At 38.8% G+C, this 21,222-nt stretch overlaps 2 protein-coding genes across 2 annotated transcripts in view; one reads left to right on the top strand and one right to left on the bottom strand.

The window, feature by feature from the left end:
• The window catches only part of LOC115135743 (oligophrenin-1-like), a 36,795-nt gene extending 26,839 nt beyond the window's left edge, over nucleotides 1–9,956 (bottom strand). The window contains exons 1-4 of the mRNA XM_029670794.2: nucleotides 9,548–9,956; nucleotides 6,036–6,131; nucleotides 5,429–5,490; nucleotides 4,896–4,967 (exon numbers count right to left, since the gene is read on the bottom strand). Of these exons, the coding sequence (XP_029526654.1) occupies nucleotides 4,896–4,967; nucleotides 5,429–5,490; nucleotides 6,036–6,131; nucleotides 9,548–9,701 (384 nt within the window). The 5' untranslated portion in view covers nucleotides 9,702–9,956. The remainder of the gene's footprint in view (nucleotides 1–4,895; nucleotides 4,968–5,428; nucleotides 5,491–6,035; nucleotides 6,132–9,547) is intronic.
• Nucleotides 9,957–10,353: 397 nt separating this feature from the next.
• LOC115135742 (protein YIPF6) lies at nucleotides 10,354–15,582 on the top strand. The gene is made up of 7 exons (XM_029670793.2): nucleotides 10,354–10,441; nucleotides 11,182–11,310; nucleotides 12,587–12,665; nucleotides 13,213–13,255; nucleotides 13,740–13,865; nucleotides 14,045–14,202; nucleotides 14,705–15,582. Exons 1-7 carry the CDS (start codon nucleotides 10,409–10,411, stop codon nucleotides 14,824–14,826), a joined length of 690 nt encoding a protein of 229 aa, XP_029526653.1. The 5' UTR covers nucleotides 10,354–10,408; the 3' UTR covers nucleotides 14,827–15,582.
• Nucleotides 15,583–21,222: the final 5,640 nt, after the last annotated feature.

Genomic DNA, 21,222 nt, shown 5'->3' with positions numbered 1-21,222 from the left:
CAACAAAACATTAGAAATGATTTTCAGTGTGAGACTTCATCATGTGTCAACAAGAGTAATAGCAAGATCATAATGTCATAATCGTAACAGTTTGTACATGCACATGTTGCGCCACACAGCCATAATTGGCCTTGATCAGTTGAGATCATTGTTTCCCAAACCTCTCCCGGGGGACTACGAAACAGTCCACAGTGTTGTTCTCGCCCTGCACTGAACCCTCACACACCTGATTCAACTAATCAAGGGGCTCTATTTTTGTCTGGCACTAAGGTGGTGCAAGTGTCAAAACACAAGTTAGCTGGCAATTACAGCATGTAAAAACTGTCACTCTGGCATTTTCGAACCCTTGCGCCAGTATCAGCCCGCTTGCACTGAGGTGAAAGGAGTGACAATATTTGAGGTGTGTCCTTAAAAACTAGCGCAAAAGTGACAATTTCATTCAGTATAAATAGGGAGATTTGACTCACCAAAAGTAGGTCTTAGCGTTAAAGCGTTTGGTTATTTAATATCCATGACGCATAGTGCCCAAATGCTCATGGAAAAACAGAAATGTGCTCTTTGTGCCCGTGTACATATGAATGAAGGCAGTTTTTTTTCCTTCTGCCCAATGCATTCACCATTACCCAATACTATCAATAAAAGGTTTGGCTCGTGAGACCACTTTGAAATAAATCTTAATCACCAAATCTTTATTAAAAAATAATGTTTGGGAGCAGCAAAACAGTAAGCGAGCATCCCCTTTTTATCTACAATAGGACAGAATAATTTGAGTAATTTTGGAGGAGCACGTCTTTGGTAACTAGACAAGACGCACTCTTTGGAAATGGGGATGGATACAAGCAAAATGGAGTATGCAGGTAGGCCTACTGTATGTGAATAACGCAAAAGCATGCTAGTAAAAGCCTCACAAGATGACCATTTAGACACCTTTTATGATAGGCTACTTGGCTAATGCATAGGCCAGAAAGACAGCAGACACATTGCTGTTTAACCAGCTTTCGTTATAGTAGGGTAAGGGTAGCCTACTGATGGCTTGGTTTTTAATCTAATGAAAATAACTTAGATGTTTCTAAATACAGCACGTGTGTCACCGTCTCAACTCTCATTCCATGATAGGCATATGTACATGTAGCCTACGTGAGGCGCGTTCACACTGCACCTTAGCCCAGGGCTAAGGGAGATTTTAGCCTGGTGCTGAGCGAGTGTTCACACTTGCACATTCTAAAGTAGGCAAGCACCAACCTTAGCCCAGGGATAGCTGGCCCTGCTCCTGAGCAAGGTTAGAGCTGACTTTTCAGGGCTAGCCCAAGAAACATGGTTCCAAAATAGCCCGTGTGAAATGGGCTCAAGAACAACGCATGTAATTTTCTGGGTAACAATTAAGTACTTTATTGTAATAGAGTTCCATTAAAATTGGCAAAACTAACTTTTTAGCAATTTTTAAAAACTTTTCTCAAGAAAGCATTTAGCTAGGACTGTCTCTGGGACCTATCTGAATGGGGAAGGGAAAAATGAAAACTAGCTGTTATTGGCAGAGAGGTTTGGAACTCTTTGCTGCTATTGGTCTATTGGCCAATTTTCAGGATGGTCATATCACCATGGACAGCCAAAATGCCACACCCATGCAAGCCTGCTGGTTAGAAGGTCCTGTGTAGATTGTGTTTCCAAACAGTAACTATTAGGCATTAACACTGATCAAATTGATCAAAGGAAAAAAATGAATTTTGACTGCATTGGGCCTTTAATAAACGGATGAGGACACAAATATTCCGTGCCCCTAGATGAATTGGAGTTGATGACAATGCAAAGGCAGTCAATAACATACACAACTTGAGACAACCGCATGCAGTATTAATCCTTGGAACAAGTTGATTGGCCAGTGAATGGTCAAGCCCTCGTCCCACAACTCCCACCTACAACTTATATATTAATCAAAACCCAGCCTTTTCGCGGCACCGTCACCTATTGTGCCCATAATTCCTGCTGGGAAATTAGCACAAATATTTCTGACGCACCCCCGGACCTATAGCGCTCCCGTCAGCGCTAAGATTTACCATTGCGTTAGTTTGTTAAAACAGAAGGTTTGGGCGTTGAGTATTAGTTGATTAGATGAATCAGGTCTGTTAGTGCAGGGCTATAACAAAAATGTGGGCTGTCTGGACATCCTCAAAGACAGAGGTGGGAAACCCTGGTGTAGATAGTACTGCCAACACGCTTGGAAGGCCTAGCATTTGTTTGAGCTAGCTTCTCAGCTGAGGTCATCTGCAGTTGATTACAGATGCCAAAGCACTACAGTCCACAACCTATGTTGGACTAGACCATAGCTTCCTTGGCAAAGGGAAGAGAGTCACACAAATATTTAGTTGGATAAAGAGAATCTACCACTTCTTGAAATCAATGTCCATGTATTTAGTACAAATGCTGAGACTAATGTGTGTTAGATAGATCTGGACACACTACATAATTTCAACGTGGATAATTTGGTCGAAACGTTGATCAATGGGATTACAAATTATATTCACCCTCTCAAAAAGACAGTTGAATTTCCTATGTGTGATCTAAAAGCACAACCAAATTCCCATGGAAAACAATGTCTGATACTTGGATTCGTTGTCACCCAAATATTTAAAAGCCCAGCAAATTTCAAATGGGAACAAAATATCAGACATTTTGTTTTGTTAGACAACAGATTAATGTGACATCTCTGTGATTAATCTAATAGCAGTACCAAATGACTGGGATTGCAGTTGAGATGACATTAAAAGTACATGGTGCAAGTGATCAATGCCATTTGAGATTCAGCGCAGATTATTATAGCAATGGTGAAGATCTCCACAGACCTGTGATGACTTAAGAATGTGATCTTGAACATAGTTTATATGATTACATAAGACCATTATAGTTTTAGTAAGCTCAACATGTGGCCACAGATGTGTTAACTTGTTTTAAGGGAGAATATTACATTCCTTTGTAAGATAGCCTAAATTAAGGAAACTATTTACTGCATTACAAAGGTAATATAAAATTGTGTTTGGTTGACAATGCAACCAAATATCAACATTTAAAGGAGGAGATATATCTACTGCTTGGATATTTCCATCTGAGCCACAGGCTTAATCACATTATTTTACTTTTGGTTGAGTGTGAGATGTGAATCCAATATCATTTGTTAACTTGTCAACAAGTTAATAGGCTATTTATTGGATTTCAAAAGTGATAGTGTGTTTGGTTGTCAACACAACCAAATATAAACATTTGAAGGTGATGTATCTTATGCTTGTGTAGTTCCATCTGTGCCACTGACTTTAAATGCACTATAAATAAAGTGTGATGAGTTAGTCCTATACTTTCACTTACAGTGAGCTCCAAAAGTATTGGGATAGTGACAGATTTTAGTTTTGGCTCTGTACTCCAGCACATTTGATTTGAAATGATACAATGACTACGAGATTAAAGTGCAGGCTGTCAGCTTTAATTTGAGGGTATTTTCATCCATATCGGGTGAACTGTTTAGAAATTATAGCACTTTTAGTACATAGTACCCCATTTTAGGGGACCAACAGTATTGGGACAAATTAACAAGCTTAGTATTTGGTCCCATATTCCTAGCACACAATGATTAATTACATCAAGGAATGTGGGACCAAACACTAAACTTTCGACTACTTTAATACACATAAGTGAATTTGTCCCATTACTTAATAATTCAATATCACATTCAATTTGAAATCAACCAGAGCTTGAAACCCTAGACTGTTTATTTTAAACAGTTCTGGGTTGAATTCAAACAATTGTTGTTGATGACTTTGTAAAATGCTACATAGGTCTAAATATCATTCTTGCTGAAGTATGGCCACATTTCATTTGCTCAGTTCTTATTTATTTTATTTAACTAGGCAAGTCAGGTAAGAACAAATTCTTATTTATAACCTGGACGATGCTGGGCCAAATTGTGCGCCGCCCTATAGGACTCCCAATCACGGCCGGTTGTGATACAGCCAGGAATCGAAACAGGGTCTGCAGTGATACCTCTAACATTGAGATGCAGTGCCTTAGACCACTATACCACTTGGGAGCCCAAACCAACCTGGACTCAGGGGTAGATGTAACATAGTATATTTCAATCTAGCTAACATGCTAAGTAGTTGCAAAGTTGTCAATTAGTTAAAATGCTAAAGTTGTCAGCGATGACATTCGAACACGCCATACCCATAACTGTATTTTCCATGTTGATTCCATATCACAATACGTTGAAAAATGACATTGATTCAACCAGTTTGTGCCCAGTTGGAAGCTCCTTCCTCCAGAACTTGTCTTTCTACATTTATGTAGTCGAACACTAGTGGCGTTACTACAGCACATCTACTCACCTTTGGCTATTTATTCACTTAATCTAAAGGCTCAATTCAATCAACCTGCATTGCAGTAGGACCAAGTATATATAGAACTAGTAAATTTGAATAGTCTTTGCAATGGTAAAAACGTTTAAAGTGGATCAACTGGGTCAGTTTATGGTGGGACTGGATAGGTACACTAAAAACAAATAAATTGTGTTTGACTGAATGTCTTGCTGAATAAGTAGGTTGGTGTCATGAGCTTCGCGCTGAATTTTCACAACAAGCAAATCTGGAGGAGATGGAGGAAGGGGAAGGGGGCCCGTGTCACCTCAGCAGCACATGAGAGTGTGATTTATATGCACTGCCAAAACTCAGATCCTGTTTATCTCCCATCTAGTTAAAGTGAAAAAGTGCTACATGAGCACATGACTGTTCAATGAAAAGTAGGTATACTCAACAATCCAATCCAACAACCAATCATTTTAAAATGTAAATACTGAAGTATCCACCACACTAAATATTATAAATAAATGAATATAAAGCTAAATATGAACTCACCTTTGTCACTCCTATTTGCTCCTTGCGAAACTTCTCCAGTGGCTTGATAAGCAGATCACAAGCATTCTGAACCTGAACGAGGAAAAACCATGAAACATTGAGTGTTCTGTTGGCCATTTGGCAAAAGCATGCCATGCATTACATTACAAACATGCAAGATTAGTTATGATAAGAAATTGGATGAAAAAGGGAACCAAGCTATTAGAAGCCTAGAAATGAACAGGGAATTATCTTGCACTCCAGCAGGTGTTGCTCTTCTTCCCCTCAAAAAGAGCATCAGCTGTAATTATAGAGTAGCCGTGTTTTAGAAAAAAATCCTTAAAGCATCCAGAAAGCCCAGTATAACAGGATCGGCTGCTTTTCACTGCACACTGATAATGCAGTGTCATGACACCACTATTTATATTGCACAGGCCCAAAAGGAGGACAAGACCAGAGACAGAGTTCACCCCAGGAAGCCAGTTCTAGTTGGAGTTTCTCTTATTTCCACCTCTGGCTGTATGAGGGTCAAAAAGGTGCTGCTGATAACCCACCAGCATCATCCTGTCATCCTCCACTTCCTGTAGGAGACCAGCAAACTCCTGGAAAGACTCCGCTGTAGACAAAGAGAAAGATAGATATTAGGTTACATATCATAACTAGGACACACATGTACATAACTACATATTCTTTAACTTTGGACACTGTTTTGACAAAAAGGTAATGTGTTATCAAGACATTCTAGCTGTGTGCTGGTGTCACAATACATTTACAGATTGACAGTCTTGTAATGTCACATTACATTATGGTGTGGCCTGTGTTATGTAACTGTATAGTGAATATATTTGGCAGAGGTCTTGTTTCGTTATTATATAGTGTAATTAATGGGGTACACATTTTCCCTAGAAGATGACAGGTTCATACGCACTGAACAAGGGAGGAAGTGAAATCAATAAAGGCTTTGTGCCATCACCAACAACAAAAAAATTACTTCCTAATTCATGAAGTCAAATACACAGAAATCTATTGCCAACCAGTCAATGCTGGAGAGAAAAGTAATAAGGCTGACTAGACTAGAGCCATATAGAGATATGCAGAATATGGCTTTCAGGCTGACCAATACAGTAAGTGTATGTATGACAAAGCACTATATGAACTTACCAATGTTCATCTCATCATCTGTCAGAGAATCACCAATGAAGTCAAACTGGAACACACCGAGTGTCTGGGAGAACTTCTGCACTGCCACTGAATAACCTTCATAAAACACACATTACACATCGACACAAACAACATAATAACAGTAGCACTTTACATTTAGATTTAAAAGGATAAAGTGTGTAATTAGGACATTATCAATTAAATTGCGATATTTATTTTTGGTGATTGCCAAACATGGGGCTTATATGTGATTGAACTGTTATCATTACAGTTCAGCCATAAGTTTTTATTTATTTACTTTTCTGCTCTTTTGCACACCAATATCTCTACCTGTACATGATCATCTGATCATTTATCACTCCAGTGTTAATCTGCAATATTGTCATTATTCGCCTACCTCCTCATGCCTTTTGCACACATTGTATATAGACTCCCCTTTTTTCTCTACTGTGTTATTGACTTGTTAATTGTTTACTCCATGTGTAACTCTGTGTTGTCTGTTCACACTGCTATGCTTTATCTTGGCCAGGTCGCAGTTGCAAACGAGAACCTGTTCTCAACTAGCCTACCTGGTTAAATAAAGGTGAAATAAAAAAATAAAAAAATAAATAAGCACAGTATTTGGAGAGCAACTAAACAGAAAAGGTATGTTTGAGGAAGTCATGCTGCCTGGAATAAGAAGAATAAGGAGGCCCACCCACTTCCCCTTAGACAACTCTTGGTTTGGGCTAACTCAGGACTATTGTCAAAGTTAGAGACAGGTACTGGTTGGTTCCCATGACTAGCCCAGACAGGCAGCATGAGAACACATCAAATAGTTTCTGGTTGCTGAATTTCACCATCAGAAATACAAATAATATACTTAAGCAATAAGGTCCGAGGGGGTGTGGTATATGGCCAATATACCACTGCTAAGGACTGTTATGCACGACGCAACGTGGAGTGCTGGGACACAGTCCGTAGCCTTGTATATTGGCCATATATCACAAACCCCTGAGGTGCCTTACTGCTATTATAAACTGGTTACCAACGTAATTAGAGCAGTAAAAATAAATGTTGTCATACCCATGGTATACGGTCTGATATACCACGGCTTTCAGCTAATCAGGATTCAAGGCTCAAACCACCCAGTTTATAAATCATCTATTTTCAGCATTCTAATGAGTGAAGACAGTCATTACATTAGCATAGGTGTGTCAAATTCCTTTTACCTCAGGGGTGTGCCAATGAAGAGGCAGAAAATATCAGACAGACTAGTCCAACAATAACATAGCCCATCCTTTCAGTCAAAGGCAATTCTGTAATTAGGGTTTTCAATTTTTTATAGAAAGTCAACCTCCTCACTTCAGTGAATAAAAAAATAAATTATATACTATACTAGAGGACTTGTGTTTGCACCCAGATGGGTGTTAGGCTTATGATTTATATCATCAGGGGGAACTCTTATTTCAACTCCTTATACCTCAACAACAAAAACTCTCTTCAAGTGACCAAGACAGAATAAGTGGCATATCCTATACTCAGCAGCACTGCATCTCTCCTTACAATGACAGTTTCTGTTTTCGAGATAAAAAGCTTGACTTTTGTGAATTGGGCTACAGAATGGAATCTCGGTGGGTCAAACAATGCAAATACTGTTCCAGTAAATTTGGTCCTATACCAACAAAGGCAGCGGTACTCATGGAGAACATCCAAGAGCTGACGTTTGGGATTAGCACAGTGGTACTTTGGTGACACACTGAGGCTAGCCTTCAGTATACCATTGGCCCAGTCTAGCAACCCATCTTCCAGTCACCCCTCAACTCTCTCTCACACACACACACACGACTGGAAACCATCTCATATCATACACATCCCGAAAAAGCCATACCCCAAGGAGCACAATGACTACCAACCAGTGGCCCTGAACTTTCATTTGGGTGATTAGCAAGCTGGACAGTCAAGACACTGTATGAATGTAGGTCCATTATAATTTCTACAGCTTCAATTTGGTTTTAAAGTATATTTAGTTTGTGTGTGTCCCCCACCTGCATCACTGCGTGGTAGAACAGTGTCATTGTACAGGCAAAAGCCAGTGACAAGTCTGCTGAAAACTGCCTGAAAAAATGATCAGCAACCCCACCAAAAAAACTTTTCTGGACAGCTACCACACAAATATGCTGAAGATGGTAAACAAAATAGCAGAGGACCTCTCCCATATGCTAAACTCAGAGTGTGTGCTCCTGCCGTCCAGGAAGCGCTACAAACTTCCCTGATGCAAATGAACTAGGTACAAATACTAATTTGTGCTACACCCACTGACCCTTATGAACAAATAAGGACATTAGGGGCTGACTCACTCATTCAGGAATGTGCAATAATGAAAAGTGATAAGCAAAATGTAACTGTGTAAAATAATCATGGAATCATTGACATTGAAAGTATAGGGTTGTGCAATAACATTATGCGCAATGCTCAGGGACCTTGGACAGTAAGGGAATGTGCTATATTGAGTATATGGGGGGGGGGGGGGGCTATGTAATGTGGAAGGGAAGGGATGGGTAAGAATCCTTAAGCTGCACTTTTTCTGATCTGCAAAGGCAGCATTTTCTCAGTGGTTTTGGTGGAGGAGAAAACAGGAAGGAAAAGAGACAGGACCATGGCATGGATAAGGCACAGCACGACAACAATGAAAAAAACGTTGTTTATGCTACAGGTTCATGTTGCTTATGCAGTTGCGTCTAACAAGGAATCACTGAGGAATGCCAATGTTCACTTACGCTTTTTTAGCATGTGGTTTGGGTTTGGTTATTGACTGTGCAAACATCAGGTCATATTTTTGTATGACTGCAACAAACATTTAAGCCTACCTAAAATGCTCTGTGGATTTTGACTGACTTTATGAAGCACAGTAAAATGTCACATGCACAAGTCAGCATGGAATGAGTCATACATACCAGAGTTCCCCAGAGTTAAGTTACACTATAGCTGTAGGTTGTCTGTCTATTAGGTCATGTTTTTTTACATGTTATGTTAGTTACATAATTGATAGTCTGCCACAGCTCCAACAGATTATAAACAGTCTGGTTCGAGCCACGAATGCTGATTGGCTGACACCCGTGGTATATGGTCTGATATACCACGGCTATGACAAAAACATGTATTTTTACTGCTCAAATTAAGTTGGTAACCAGTTTATAAAAGCATTAAGGCACCTGAAAGGTTTGTGATATATGGCCAATATACAAGGCTAAGGGCTGGATCCATGCAGGCATTCCGCGTTGCGTCCTATGTAAGCACAGCCCTTAGCCTGGTATATTGGCCATACTACACCCCCTCGTGCTTATTGCTTCATTATATCATATCAAAGCAGGCTTTGTTTTTTGGAAACAATTGCTCAACTAATTTGTATGTTGGCTGTGTCTAAACAATGCAGGTTCCTCCTCTTCGACATACTACATAGAAAAACATTAAACCCCACAAACAGTCTATATAGAAAGTAGTAAAAAGGGTGAAGAAAGAGAGAAGCTTACCCTTGATTGCATTGATTACACTGTTGCCGTCTTTGATTACATCTTTGAGAAATTTGCTTGTTCTTTCCAATTCTAATTCATAGCATTTTAGTCTTTCTCTAAAATCCGGACTATCCTCATAGCAGTCGCTGAACTCAAGAGGAGGATGCCCCATTGCTTATTTTTGGAATTATGTACAGTAGCCTAGATGTTGAGGTTAGAAATCTGAATTAATGCATCGAATCAGTGCAGAACATTGTCGATAACATTTCCAGATTGAAATTTGAGTAGCCCACTCCTCCAGATATGAATGCTGTCGAATCCTTGGACCCGTGGCACACAGTGACTCTTCTTTGGTTCCTTGACGCATTAATTCATTAGGTAAACAATGTTAGCTGATTCTTGTTACAATGCATTTTCGTGTCTATCTGGTTCGGTGTTGCCAAGGACCTCCTCCTTTCACACCCATAGTATAATTCTTAAAGGAACAACTACACCAAATATTTTCCATATTGTAATATTTTACTTGTAGTTCTTGTCTCTTTACTTCATGTCAATTTGACAAGTCAAGACAATATACTTTGATCCCCTAACCCCACTTAGCGCAGCACCCATTGAAAATTGCAACGCAAATCCCTCCATATTGTCATCAAACATCCCATTATTTGCATCAATCACTGTTTATACTAGTATTACATTCTAATTGGAATATATTCATTTTGAAAATGTGCTAATCTTAGACATTCTGGAGGCCATGCAAACATAAAAGTGTGTCTACTATGTGTAGTTTCTGTACGTTTTTTTTTTTATCTCGAGCATGTTATCAAGCCACGTGACATCATGGTCAAAGCATGACGTCTCAGATCCGTCTGGACAGAGAAAATGGCGGAAGTGGATGAGTTAAGTAAACCTATGGTAAGAATAAAGTATATCATGTAAATACCGGTATTCTTGTACAACAGTGTATGAATTATTTAATATCTTGTTTTTCATATTATACACGGACGTTTTATTAAGCGTTTCTGATGCCAATATTAAATAGAGATAGCTAGTAAGGGTATGTCAACATGGGTGTTCAAGTTAGCTTAACTACAATGGCTAACTGTTAGCTAACGTTAGGTAAACGCGTCAACACAGAGAGAGCGAGAGAGACAAGCACTCCAATGAAAGTCACTGTCCATGCAAAAGTACTAAATGTCTTCCAAAACCTGAGGGAGAACTATAGCAACTGTAACGTTAGCTGTCTAATGTTAGCTAGTTAGCTAACTGTACAACTAACGTTAGCTAAAGTACAGTAAATATATTTGCGCTAGCTAACAACATGTAATAAGACTGCAGTGAATTAGCATGACGAAAGTGCATTGGCTAAATTCCAAAAATCGGTTGTTGTCATTATTGAGAAACAAGTATTTATGTGTAACGTTATCTGTGTTTATGGTGTCAGGTAGCCTAGTGGTTAGAGTGTTCGGCCAGTAACCTAAAGGTTTCTGGATCGAGCTGACAAGCTACAAATCTGTCGTTCTGCCCCTGAGCAAGGCCCCGGGCGCCGAAGACGTGGATGTCTTTTAAGGCAGCCCCCGCACCTTAAATTCGGAAGACACATTTCATTTGAATGCATTCAGTTGTACAACCCCCTTTCCTTGTATTATCTCCAGTTTGCAGGTCTGTCAGATGTATCCATATCAGGAGACATCCCTGTTGAGGGGGAGATCAATGTGCCGGTTGGAACCCCCAGTCATGATGACGAATACTCCACACTGGATGAACCTGTCAAAGACACCATAGTAAGATTTCCCTCTTCATACCATACTGTGTACACTTCCATCTTACATGACCCCTTTTTAATTTGACTTACATTATATGTTAAAGGCCCAGTGCAGTCAAATTAGATTTTCATATGTTTTATATATATTTCCACACTATAAGCATTGGAATAATATTGGGACAATTATAATGATGCCCTTTTTAGTGTAAAAGCTGTTTAAAAAGACTGCCTGAAATTTTTGCCTGTTTAGGTGGGATGGCGTTTGTCTGCCTGGTGATACCACTAGGTGGTAAATTACTGTTGTTAACAGACCAATAAGAAAGACAATTGTAAACTTCTGTCAATAACTACTAGTTTTCAGTTTTCCCCTCCCCATTCAGACCCCTCCCAGACAGTCCTAGCAAAATTCTTGCTTGAGAAATTGGTCTTTGCCAAGAAGCTATTGTTTTATTTTGACCATTCCAATTGAAATCCATCACTATGATCATGTTTCCATCCACAGTTTTTAATGCGAGTAAAGTCATACCATATCATTTTAAAAAATCACTACAGATGTGATGGAAACAGGTAGATTCGGTGTCTGTAAAATTAATGATGTGAGAAGTGGAGGTGGTGGAAATGCCTTTATGCGCAAATATTAATATAATAACCATTGTATCGAGGTAAACTTGTGTGGTCCTCCCACTATGACTCGGAAACCATGCAGTTTATTAGGCTACAGATTAAATAAGTTATGATAAATTTCACAGGGTGGTGACAGTGCACGGTGATCTTGATACTCCTTTCCAATAAATATCGAGGATCTTATTCTGGTGACATGATGATTGATGCTTGACTACCGTTTGACAAATAAAAATATTCCTTATCCATAATGATCTCATCATGTAGACTAGCCTACCCGCACTGTATCTGTGAGCTGTTGGCAAGAGTGCACATGCCAAGACCAAAGTAGACACATTTGCTATTTAACACAACAGTTTTCGTAACAACTATCAGTAGAGTTTTGTCACTTTAGATTTTTCTTCGGTACATGATAACTTAAGAGTACATTTTGTGTGCACTATGTCATCACGCACAGACTTCTATCCGCAACGAGTCAGTTTGGTGGGAAAATGCACATATTTTCTTCATACAGATTTTTGAATATTTACATGACAATCTGTTGCCAATTGAATAGAAACCGAGTTAGTAATGTACTTAATTGTCACCCAGAAATAATTTGATATTGGGATAGAAACAGCTGCATTGGACCTTTTAAAACCTCTTCTAAAATCCCTCTCATGTCTCATTTACAGTTACGAGATCTGAAAGCAGTGGGGAAAAAGTTTGTTCATGTGATGTATCCTAAGAAGAGTTCAACGCTACTGAGAGACTGTGAGGACTATATACTTTGAAAGATTAATTCATCTTTTATACTATTCCAACACAATAAATTGGTATTACATCATGTGACCTAGCTGTATTTTACTTGTGATGTCTATCCAACACGTACAAGAATAACAGTATGTATATAACAAACATGATTTAAACTGACATTTGTAATAGTACCTAGGAAAATGTGACAAACTAAATGTGCCAGGTGTTTGGTCATCACTACTTAACATAGCCACAAAGTCATAATTATGGCTAAACCAAGCCTATTTCAATAATTTATCTTTATAAAATCTGATTTTAAACCTAACCTTAACCCCATTGCTAACCTTATGCCTAACTTTAAATTAAGACCAAAAAGCACATTTTTGTTTTCAATAAATGTTTACAATATAGACAATTTTGACTTTGTGGCAGTGGTAACTAGTGAAAACCCAGGTGTTCTAGTAATATTATTTTAACTTCCTCCTGTACTACCTAGACAAATGTGACAATGGTAATTGTGTTTGATGTTCTAGGAAGATTGTGTTAACTTCCTCCTCTTTTCCAGGGGACTTGTGGGGCCCATTATTGCTCTGTGTGACACTGGCTCTGTGAGTATTCATGTTTCAGTGTAGTAGCAGAATATGACTGACACTCTTTTAAAGGGGCAATCTGCAGTTTCTACATCCATTTTTGGACTTAAAAATGAATCATATGTACCCATTGATTCTTGAAGAATATAACTTGGAAATGCCTCATGAGCTTGGTTCCACTGTCATACCCCATCAGAACCCAAAATGTAAACTTGTTTTACTCCAATGTTTGTAAACAAAGTAAATGTAAGCAAACACTATATAGCCTCAAAATATGGTTAAAAAGATCATTTTGATGTAATAGATGGTCTTTGTATCCATAGCCCTGTATATGAGTTTGAGAGTGGTTGCTTTTCTCCAGCCCCATCCCTTTAGCTTTTTACTAAAATGGGGGTAGGTAAAATGATTAGTTATTGTTTCAAGTGATGATTGCCATTTATGAATGAAAGACGACTGGAGAAGGATGCGCTATGGATTTATATTGTTTCCTTCCTGTTTTCAGGATGCTGCAGGGGGGTTCAGTTGACAGTAAGGAAGATGGAGGGCCCCAGTTTGCAGAGGTGTTTGTGATCATCTGGTTTGGATCTGTCATCATCACACTGAACTCAAAGCTGCTGGGAGGCACCATGTACGTATCTTTCTAGCCAGCTTCCAATCATTATAGTCAAATTAATCAAATAAAAATATATAATGCTTTTGAACATGCAAGTACTGTAATATGATTAGTTCCTTAAGAGGTGAATTGTATTTATTAATTGAAAACTTAGAAATATGTGCATTTAAAATTCCTGTTTTTCTTTCCTCTAGATCGTTTTTCCAGAGCCTGTGTGTGCTAGGCTACTGCATCATGCCTCTGACTGTGGCAATGGTTGTCTGTAGGCTGGTGCTGCTGGGTGGGTCTGGGATGGTCAGCTTCATCGTTCGACTGATTGTGGTCACAGCATCATTCAGTTGGTCCACGTTTGGTAAGGAAAGTCCTTTTCATAAGGAGACAACTATATTACACGTCTTATTTGGTTGACTATGTTTATTGGTGCCAACACCTCTACAAACTCATTGACTGTTTGCAGTCATACTGACTTACAGTAGGTGGAGCTGTTGCATAAAGATTAAACTTGTTCAAGTGTTCCTCATAACATTAGTACTACATTTTAATAGATTATACAGTCTAATCTTTATTATAACCTGGGTTGTTCGAGCCCTGAATGCTGATTGGCTGAAAGCCGTGGTATATCAGACCGTATACGACGAGTTTGACAACATGTATTTTTACTGCTCTACGTTGTTAACCAGTTTATAATAGCAATAAGGCTCCTTGAGGCTTTGTGATATATGACCAATATGCCACGGCTAAGGGCTGTGTCCAAGCAACCCTTAGGGGCTGTATATAGGCCATAAAACACACCTCCTTATTGCTTAAGTCACTGATAACATGTAACTGAATGTATGTATATTATTTTCCCCCAGCCTCTACAGCTTTCTTAGCAGATAGCCAGCCTTCTAATCGCAAAGCTTTGGTGGTATATCCCGTCTTCCTCTTTTACTTCGTTATTGGATGGATGATTCTCACGTTCTCACCGTCTGCGTAACAGTGGACTTGTCTCTAAACTGGACTTAACACAATCCGTTTAGAATAGAAGGATACAAATCAACACCATGTAATTTGTGGAAGATGAGGACCATGATGTGTTGGGGATACTCTTGGTGTAAAACGTTGTGCATTTTCCTTTGGTGCCACAAGGAAAATAGTGAGATTTGACCAAAGTGCACAGTTCTTTGCCTCTCTCTCTTTTTGTTTCCATTATTGCTAAGCTCAGCTAAGACATACAGTGGAGTACAATGCATACAAAAGAGTCAGTGAGGCTTTTCTGATATCCTTACAGGGACTATCTGCTTGATTAACAGGCTCTCTGTCTCACATGAAGAGATTACTTCTAGTACGCTAGCAGTAGTAAAGGGGACCATGAGATCTATATTCTATGTGACATGGTCCATTTACCTATATCACTGACTAATATGTGATGCCAGTGTGTATGTATACTGTACACTGCCTTATGCCCCATTTTCAACATTTCTTAGGTTTCTGTTTTTTAAATATTATTTACAAGTAGTATTCTCATTTAAAAATGAAGTTTTGATTATCCAAGGATAGTAAGTGGCAGTGTTGTTCAATTTTCATATGAGCAACATTTAAAATGATGTATAGTAGGTGGCTGTAGTTAACATTTACTGGGGAAGGTTATGTTATTATATATTTATAAATGCCCTGTTCTCTCTCAGTAATTTAATATAATTCTATTTAAACAGAAATGTGAAAATAAACTAATTCTCCAAAATCTGAATAATTTGTATTTGGTTCTGTAATATGGTGCAAAATCATTTTTTCTGTTGTTCTCCGTGTAGCATGAATCACAAGGTACACTTTAAGTACAGTCATCAAATGTATTGTACATGGGGGTAATTGCTCTGCCATTTACCACTTACAATTGACCATTGGTCCTTGTGGTTAGCTGTTACATAAAATACCTATCCAGGTGTGCTAAGATCGGGCATGTGTCAGGAAAGCCTGGGCAGAGGAACAGGCTCATTTAAAGCCGAGTTTAGACTCATAACTACTCAATATTACTTGTAGATCAGTCAGTCACCATTTACCCATGATGCATCACGGTTTCTATGCTCTCTAACACGGCCACTGATCACATCTGGTGTGCATCGTGATTTTTAAACATCTATGAGCAGGCAAAGGTTAGTAAGCAAAAGTAAGTTTATGTTGAAAAGGGGTGAATTTCCCCCTTAAAACTGACAAGAGGCATCACGCAGAGGGATTCCTGGCTTGAAGATATTGGGCTTTAGTGGTAAGCCGGAAGTAGTTTACAAGTAAAGCCGGAAGAGGCACATATGAATCTTCTGTCGGATGACTTCTGCTCTTTCTAGGAAACGCGTCAGTGGCAGACCATGGCATTTGCCTTTGTTATTGCCGACGAGGTGGATGGTATTGAAATTCCACATCTACACAAAGCTGAACATGATCAGCATAGTCTAAGGAATGAATATCCTGATAAAGAAATTAGACACCAGTCCAAGCTCTAACATTCACAATACTTGTTTTGTATCTGATGGTTTTCTCAAACTATAACCAGGAATTGAGTGCAAAAAGGATTAGACTATACATGTACATCACTTCACATAAGTTACTGGGTAAACAATATGAAAAGCAGTCAAATGCACTTATTGACCCCACGACTGGTGTCTGGGGTAGTTTCTCATTAAGGGACTCATTCCTGGACACAGATTAAGCCTCTAAAATTGCCTGTGTAGAAATCCCCTACAACCCATATATCCTACAATATCTATTCCATTTTATTCACACATACTAGACAATCAATACATTTGAATGTTTGGTGACATTATTACAGACAAGACAAATTGTAGGCTATGATGTAGCACATTACTTTACAGTAACATTGAGATAGCTATATTGTTGCAAGTAGGACATCTCATTTATTAATGTGGATCACATGAAGGCCTATGTGATTAGATTGTAAGGATGTAGAGCCTGTAGTGCCCTTTGCTTTCAAAAATCAGAGAAGGTTGCCTCCCACAATGCTTTGGTTCCGACTTCAAGTTGCTGTTGGTAAGGAGCAAATTTCCAGTCGACTGCAGTAGAAAGTTCATGACCTTTGATCACATGGTTTTGTAAAGGTCATACCAAAGACATGCAGTCGACATGTAGTGTTTCTGATTTTGAATGGTTCAAATATAGGGATTTGGAAGAATAAAAGTCCTTGCCTTGGTATGCGTTTTTCATCTCACTAATAATATAACTCCAATGTATGCAATAAGAACTGAGGAATACAACATCAGCGGTTTAACTATAAAGCATTTTTGCATATAATACAGGTAGTTAAATAACCTCTGAAACTTCTTACAGTAAATAGCATTTTCCACCACCATCAACAAAACACCAAATTATGGAAATTCTCGTGTAAGAATGGTATCGCATCCCTCCAATTGAGTTCCAGACACTTGTAGAATCTATGCCATGGTGCAGTGAAGAAACTTTATGTTGGTGTTTCCTTTATTTGGCAGTTACCTGTAGCTTGTCTGTAATAACAATCTTTAGCAATGCAAATGTTTCTGCCTGCATCATGAAGTTTGTACTTATATAAGACTTTAACTACACCTAAAATAAGTCAAGGGAAGAAAATGCATGTTCCCTTTTCTGTCAAAATAGTAGTTTTCCGGAAGCTACTTAGGCTACACGGTGCTGAGTTACACTGACTAATCAGAGTATTGTACATTTTCATCCACTTGTATTTTGGTAATGAAGTGTGAGATATCCCTCAAGAAGTATTTTCTAAAGTTATCTCAATGACATATTGCATACAGTGTAGTCTACAAAACATGTTTCAGTTAGATGGGTTTTTCTCTCCACTGTTACTGAACTTCCCACAAATACACGAGCCACCCTCTATTATCTGACACTCATCTAAAGTCCTTGATTGGACTGAAGACCATCACCAACAGAACAAAGACAGCATAGATCCCACTAAAGCATTTTAATTGAAGTTATTTCCCATCACCATCTCACCAACATTATATAAGTCCACTAAAGCTTTAGAGGGATCTTTGTAAAATGAACTATATTGGTTTGATATTCTTGTAGAGGAGAAAAAAGCAGGTAAGATTGCCACTTCCCCTGAGTCGAGAGGTCAGGCTTAGCTGCCTGCCTAGCAGACGCTTTTTCTATTGTATCTGTCTATCAAATCACCCGCTATGAATCTGTTATAACAACCTCAACAGTGTTCTAGAAATGTCACTCAAGCAGCACTGTCTTTTGTTGAGTGGACATGTACATTTAGGAGTAGAGAGAGGTATGTTCAATTATCAATGGATTTCTCTTATAGCAGACAACACACATGCACATTGTATCATTTGTGTAATGAAAACAAAGACATGTAATGAATGCACGTTAGTATAGAACATTTCCAAAAGGCACTGTGATGAATTCCAAGAGCACTTGAGAAATTCTAAGTATGACTGGCATGTAATCCCTACCAGGTCAAGTGTTTTCTGATGAATGACCATGAATATATTGACGATGAATATATCCCCACAATATAGAACAAATCCATTACTGTCATTGTTGACAGTTCATTACTTCTTCTGCATTATGCTTGTCAGTCTGTAAGGTGATGGCTTCTCTTTGCATTCATGATAATGCCACAAACAATAAACTTGTGTTATGCATTCTGCATGTTGTCAAGAGTGAAAACCATCTGATTGAAGGACATTACCAGCCAATTCAAATTCAATCAAATGTATTTTATAAAGCCTGTACATCAGCAGTTCAAGGGTTCCATGCGGACTCTATTAAATTGGAACCAAGTTTATGTTATTGTTGTGGATGGAAACACCATATTATGCAGTCTTTGAGCTTTGTTGACTGAACATATTGGAAATCTAAAAATACTAAATATTCAGATCTTGTTACTTATAAGCCTGGGAAACATGTTGATCGGCATGCTTGTCTCCTCATGACAGGCCTTCATGACAATATTAATTAAAATATGTTGTGCGCTATCCTGGAAAGTAGAAAACACAGTATGACATGAGGAATAGATATATAACAATATTGTCCATTGTTCAGTTGTCAATCATCCCACAGTGTGTGGGTATAGCATGTTTCCAGAGGACATTCCTTGGTCAGTGCACATTGGGACCATTGTGCATTTTACGTCAGTCAAGAGATGCTTATGTGTTCACCATCATTGAATTTAGTAAGTTTAGCCTTTTCCATTACTGGGGGCTGGGAGGATTATGGTCTTAAATTGCTTAGAACTGTCATGTAATCCCTTCAGTATTTCTGATACACTGTGCTTCCCTTCTTGACCTACAGAGAGAGAGAGAGAGCGAGATAGAGAGAGACATTATACTGTATGCTGTTTTTTGAGGGGCCCTTTTTTCCAGAGCCAATGTCCAGTGATTCAGTCCATTGGTATGCACCAACCATCATTTGGAACAGGCTTGTGCTACTGCTGTGATTTACTGTCCCAAGCCCTGCTCACTTCCCTCAGCCTGCCTCTTGATATTCTGCCTCCCAGCTACAACTCTAGAACTGGCTGTGGTGGACACTGAACAGCCATGCAGGACGCAGCACATTTGGCCCCCCTTTAACCCCGCATCCAGGACCTGTGGCCTTTCATAGGACACCTGAACATGGCCTTGTTCAGCTGTTTGTGCTCATTGTTTGGAAGGGCAAAAGTAAGATTTTTTTAAATGTAAATGTAAACAATGTTTTGGAATATTGTTTGAAATACATGTACCGGTAAGGACAAGAATTAATGTGATAGAGAGCATCTGTTTTTAAATGTACATTTAAGTATTTCTGATACTCCAACTGTGTTTTGTATTTTATGGATTCCTCTGCTCTTTAAGAAGTAATTGAAACATCACTTATTTGAAACATCACTTATTTTTTATAAACTACACATGTATATTTTTGCAGTTGTATACTCTTTTTCAGAAAGAAACATTAAAGTATGAGAGTTCTCATAACTTGCTTACGGTTTCATAGTAGTAGTCGGTTCATCATGTAAAGTGACACCCAAAGTAACAGACTTTCCAGTCAGTTGGGAGTGGGTATGGGAATGGAGTAAATGCTGGCTTGTTTTCAGTGAGCATGTGCTCAAGGATGTATTACCCCAGAGTTACCGCAGCAACGGGATTCAAAAGTAACTTTCACAAGACTTCACATGGAGCCAATCGTGCTTATTTTAGAAAGTTCTGACATCATCAAAAATCAAAGGAACTACAGTGAGGGAAAAAGGTATTTGATCCCCTGCTGATTTTGTACGTTTGCCCACTGACACAGAAATGATCAGTCTATAATTGTAATGGTAGGTTTATTTGAACAGTGAGAGACAGAATAACAACAAATAAAAAAATTAAAAAAACATGTCAAAAATGTTATAAATTGATTTGCATTTTAATGAGGGAAATAAGTATTTGACCCCTCTGCAAAACATGACTTGGTAGCAAAACCCTTGTTGGCAATCACAGAGGTCAGACGTTTCTTGTAGTTGGCCACTAGGTTTGCACACATCTCAGGAGGGATTTTGTCCCACTCCTCTTTACAGATCTTCTCCAAGTCATTAAGGTTTTGAGGCCGACGTTTGGCCAATCGAACCTTCAGCTCCCTCCACAGATTTTCTATGGGATTAAGGTCTGGGGACTGGCTAGGCCACTCCAGGACCAACCTGTTGAGGCTAGGGGGCAGTATTTTCACTTTTGGATGAAAGGCGTGCCCAGAGTAAATGGCCTCCTACTCTTACCCAGATGGGAATATATGCATAGTATTATTACTGGTGGATAGAAAACACTCTGAAGTTTCTAAACTGTTTGAATTATGTCTGTGAGCATAACAGAACTCATATGGCAGACAAAAACCTGAGAAGAAATCCAAACAGGAAGTGAGAACTCAATTTAGAAAACAGTGCCATTGGATGTCCACCTTAGATATGGATGAGAATGCACTTCCTAGGGCTTCCACAAGATGTCACCGTCTTTAGATTCTGGTTGTATGATTCTACTATAAAGGTGGGGCTCATAATAGCTCTTTTAGTGGGTGGTCTGGCAGAAAGCCTCGGTCTCATTACGCGCGGTCACGAGTGAGTGTTCTTGAGTTCCTATGCTTTTCTTCAGACAATGAAATTCTCCGGTTGGAACCTTATTGCTGATTAATGTTTAAAACATCCTAAATATGGATTGCATACATCATTTGACTTGTTTCTACGACCTGTAACGGAACTTTTTGAGTTTTTGTCTGGAGGAATTGCTCGTGCTTTTTGAGGATTGAATGCTGGGCTGAACAAGCTAACAACAAGTGGCTAAATTATGGGCTTTTTGGAACTTTATGGAACAAATCAGTCATTTATTGTCAAACTGGGAGTCCTGGAACTGCCTTCTGACGAAGATATTCAAAG

Source organism: Oncorhynchus nerka, linkage group LG10 (genome assembly GCF_034236695.1).
Source record: "Oncorhynchus nerka isolate Pitt River linkage group LG10, Oner_Uvic_2.0, whole genome shotgun sequence".
In the NCBI taxonomy this organism is placed as follows: domain Eukaryota; kingdom Metazoa; phylum Chordata; class Actinopteri; order Salmoniformes; family Salmonidae; genus Oncorhynchus; species Oncorhynchus nerka.
Note: the sequence above shows the minus strand (reverse complement) of the source record. Positions and strands in the feature narration are given on the sequence as shown.

Bases quoted from the DNA above. Each gene is read 5' to 3' on its own strand.
- LOC115135742 (XM_029670793.2), top strand. From the start codon at position 10,409: ATGGCGGAAGTGGATGAGTTAAGTAAACCTATG. The intron at 10,442-11,181 runs GTAAGAATAAAG...TATTATCTCCAG, and splicing joins ATGAGTTAAGTAAACCTATG to TTTGCAGGTCTGTCAGATGT. The intron at 13,866-14,044 runs GTACGTATCTTT...TCTTTCCTCTAG, and splicing joins AAGCTGCTGGGAGGCACCAT to ATCGTTTTTCCAGAGCCTGT.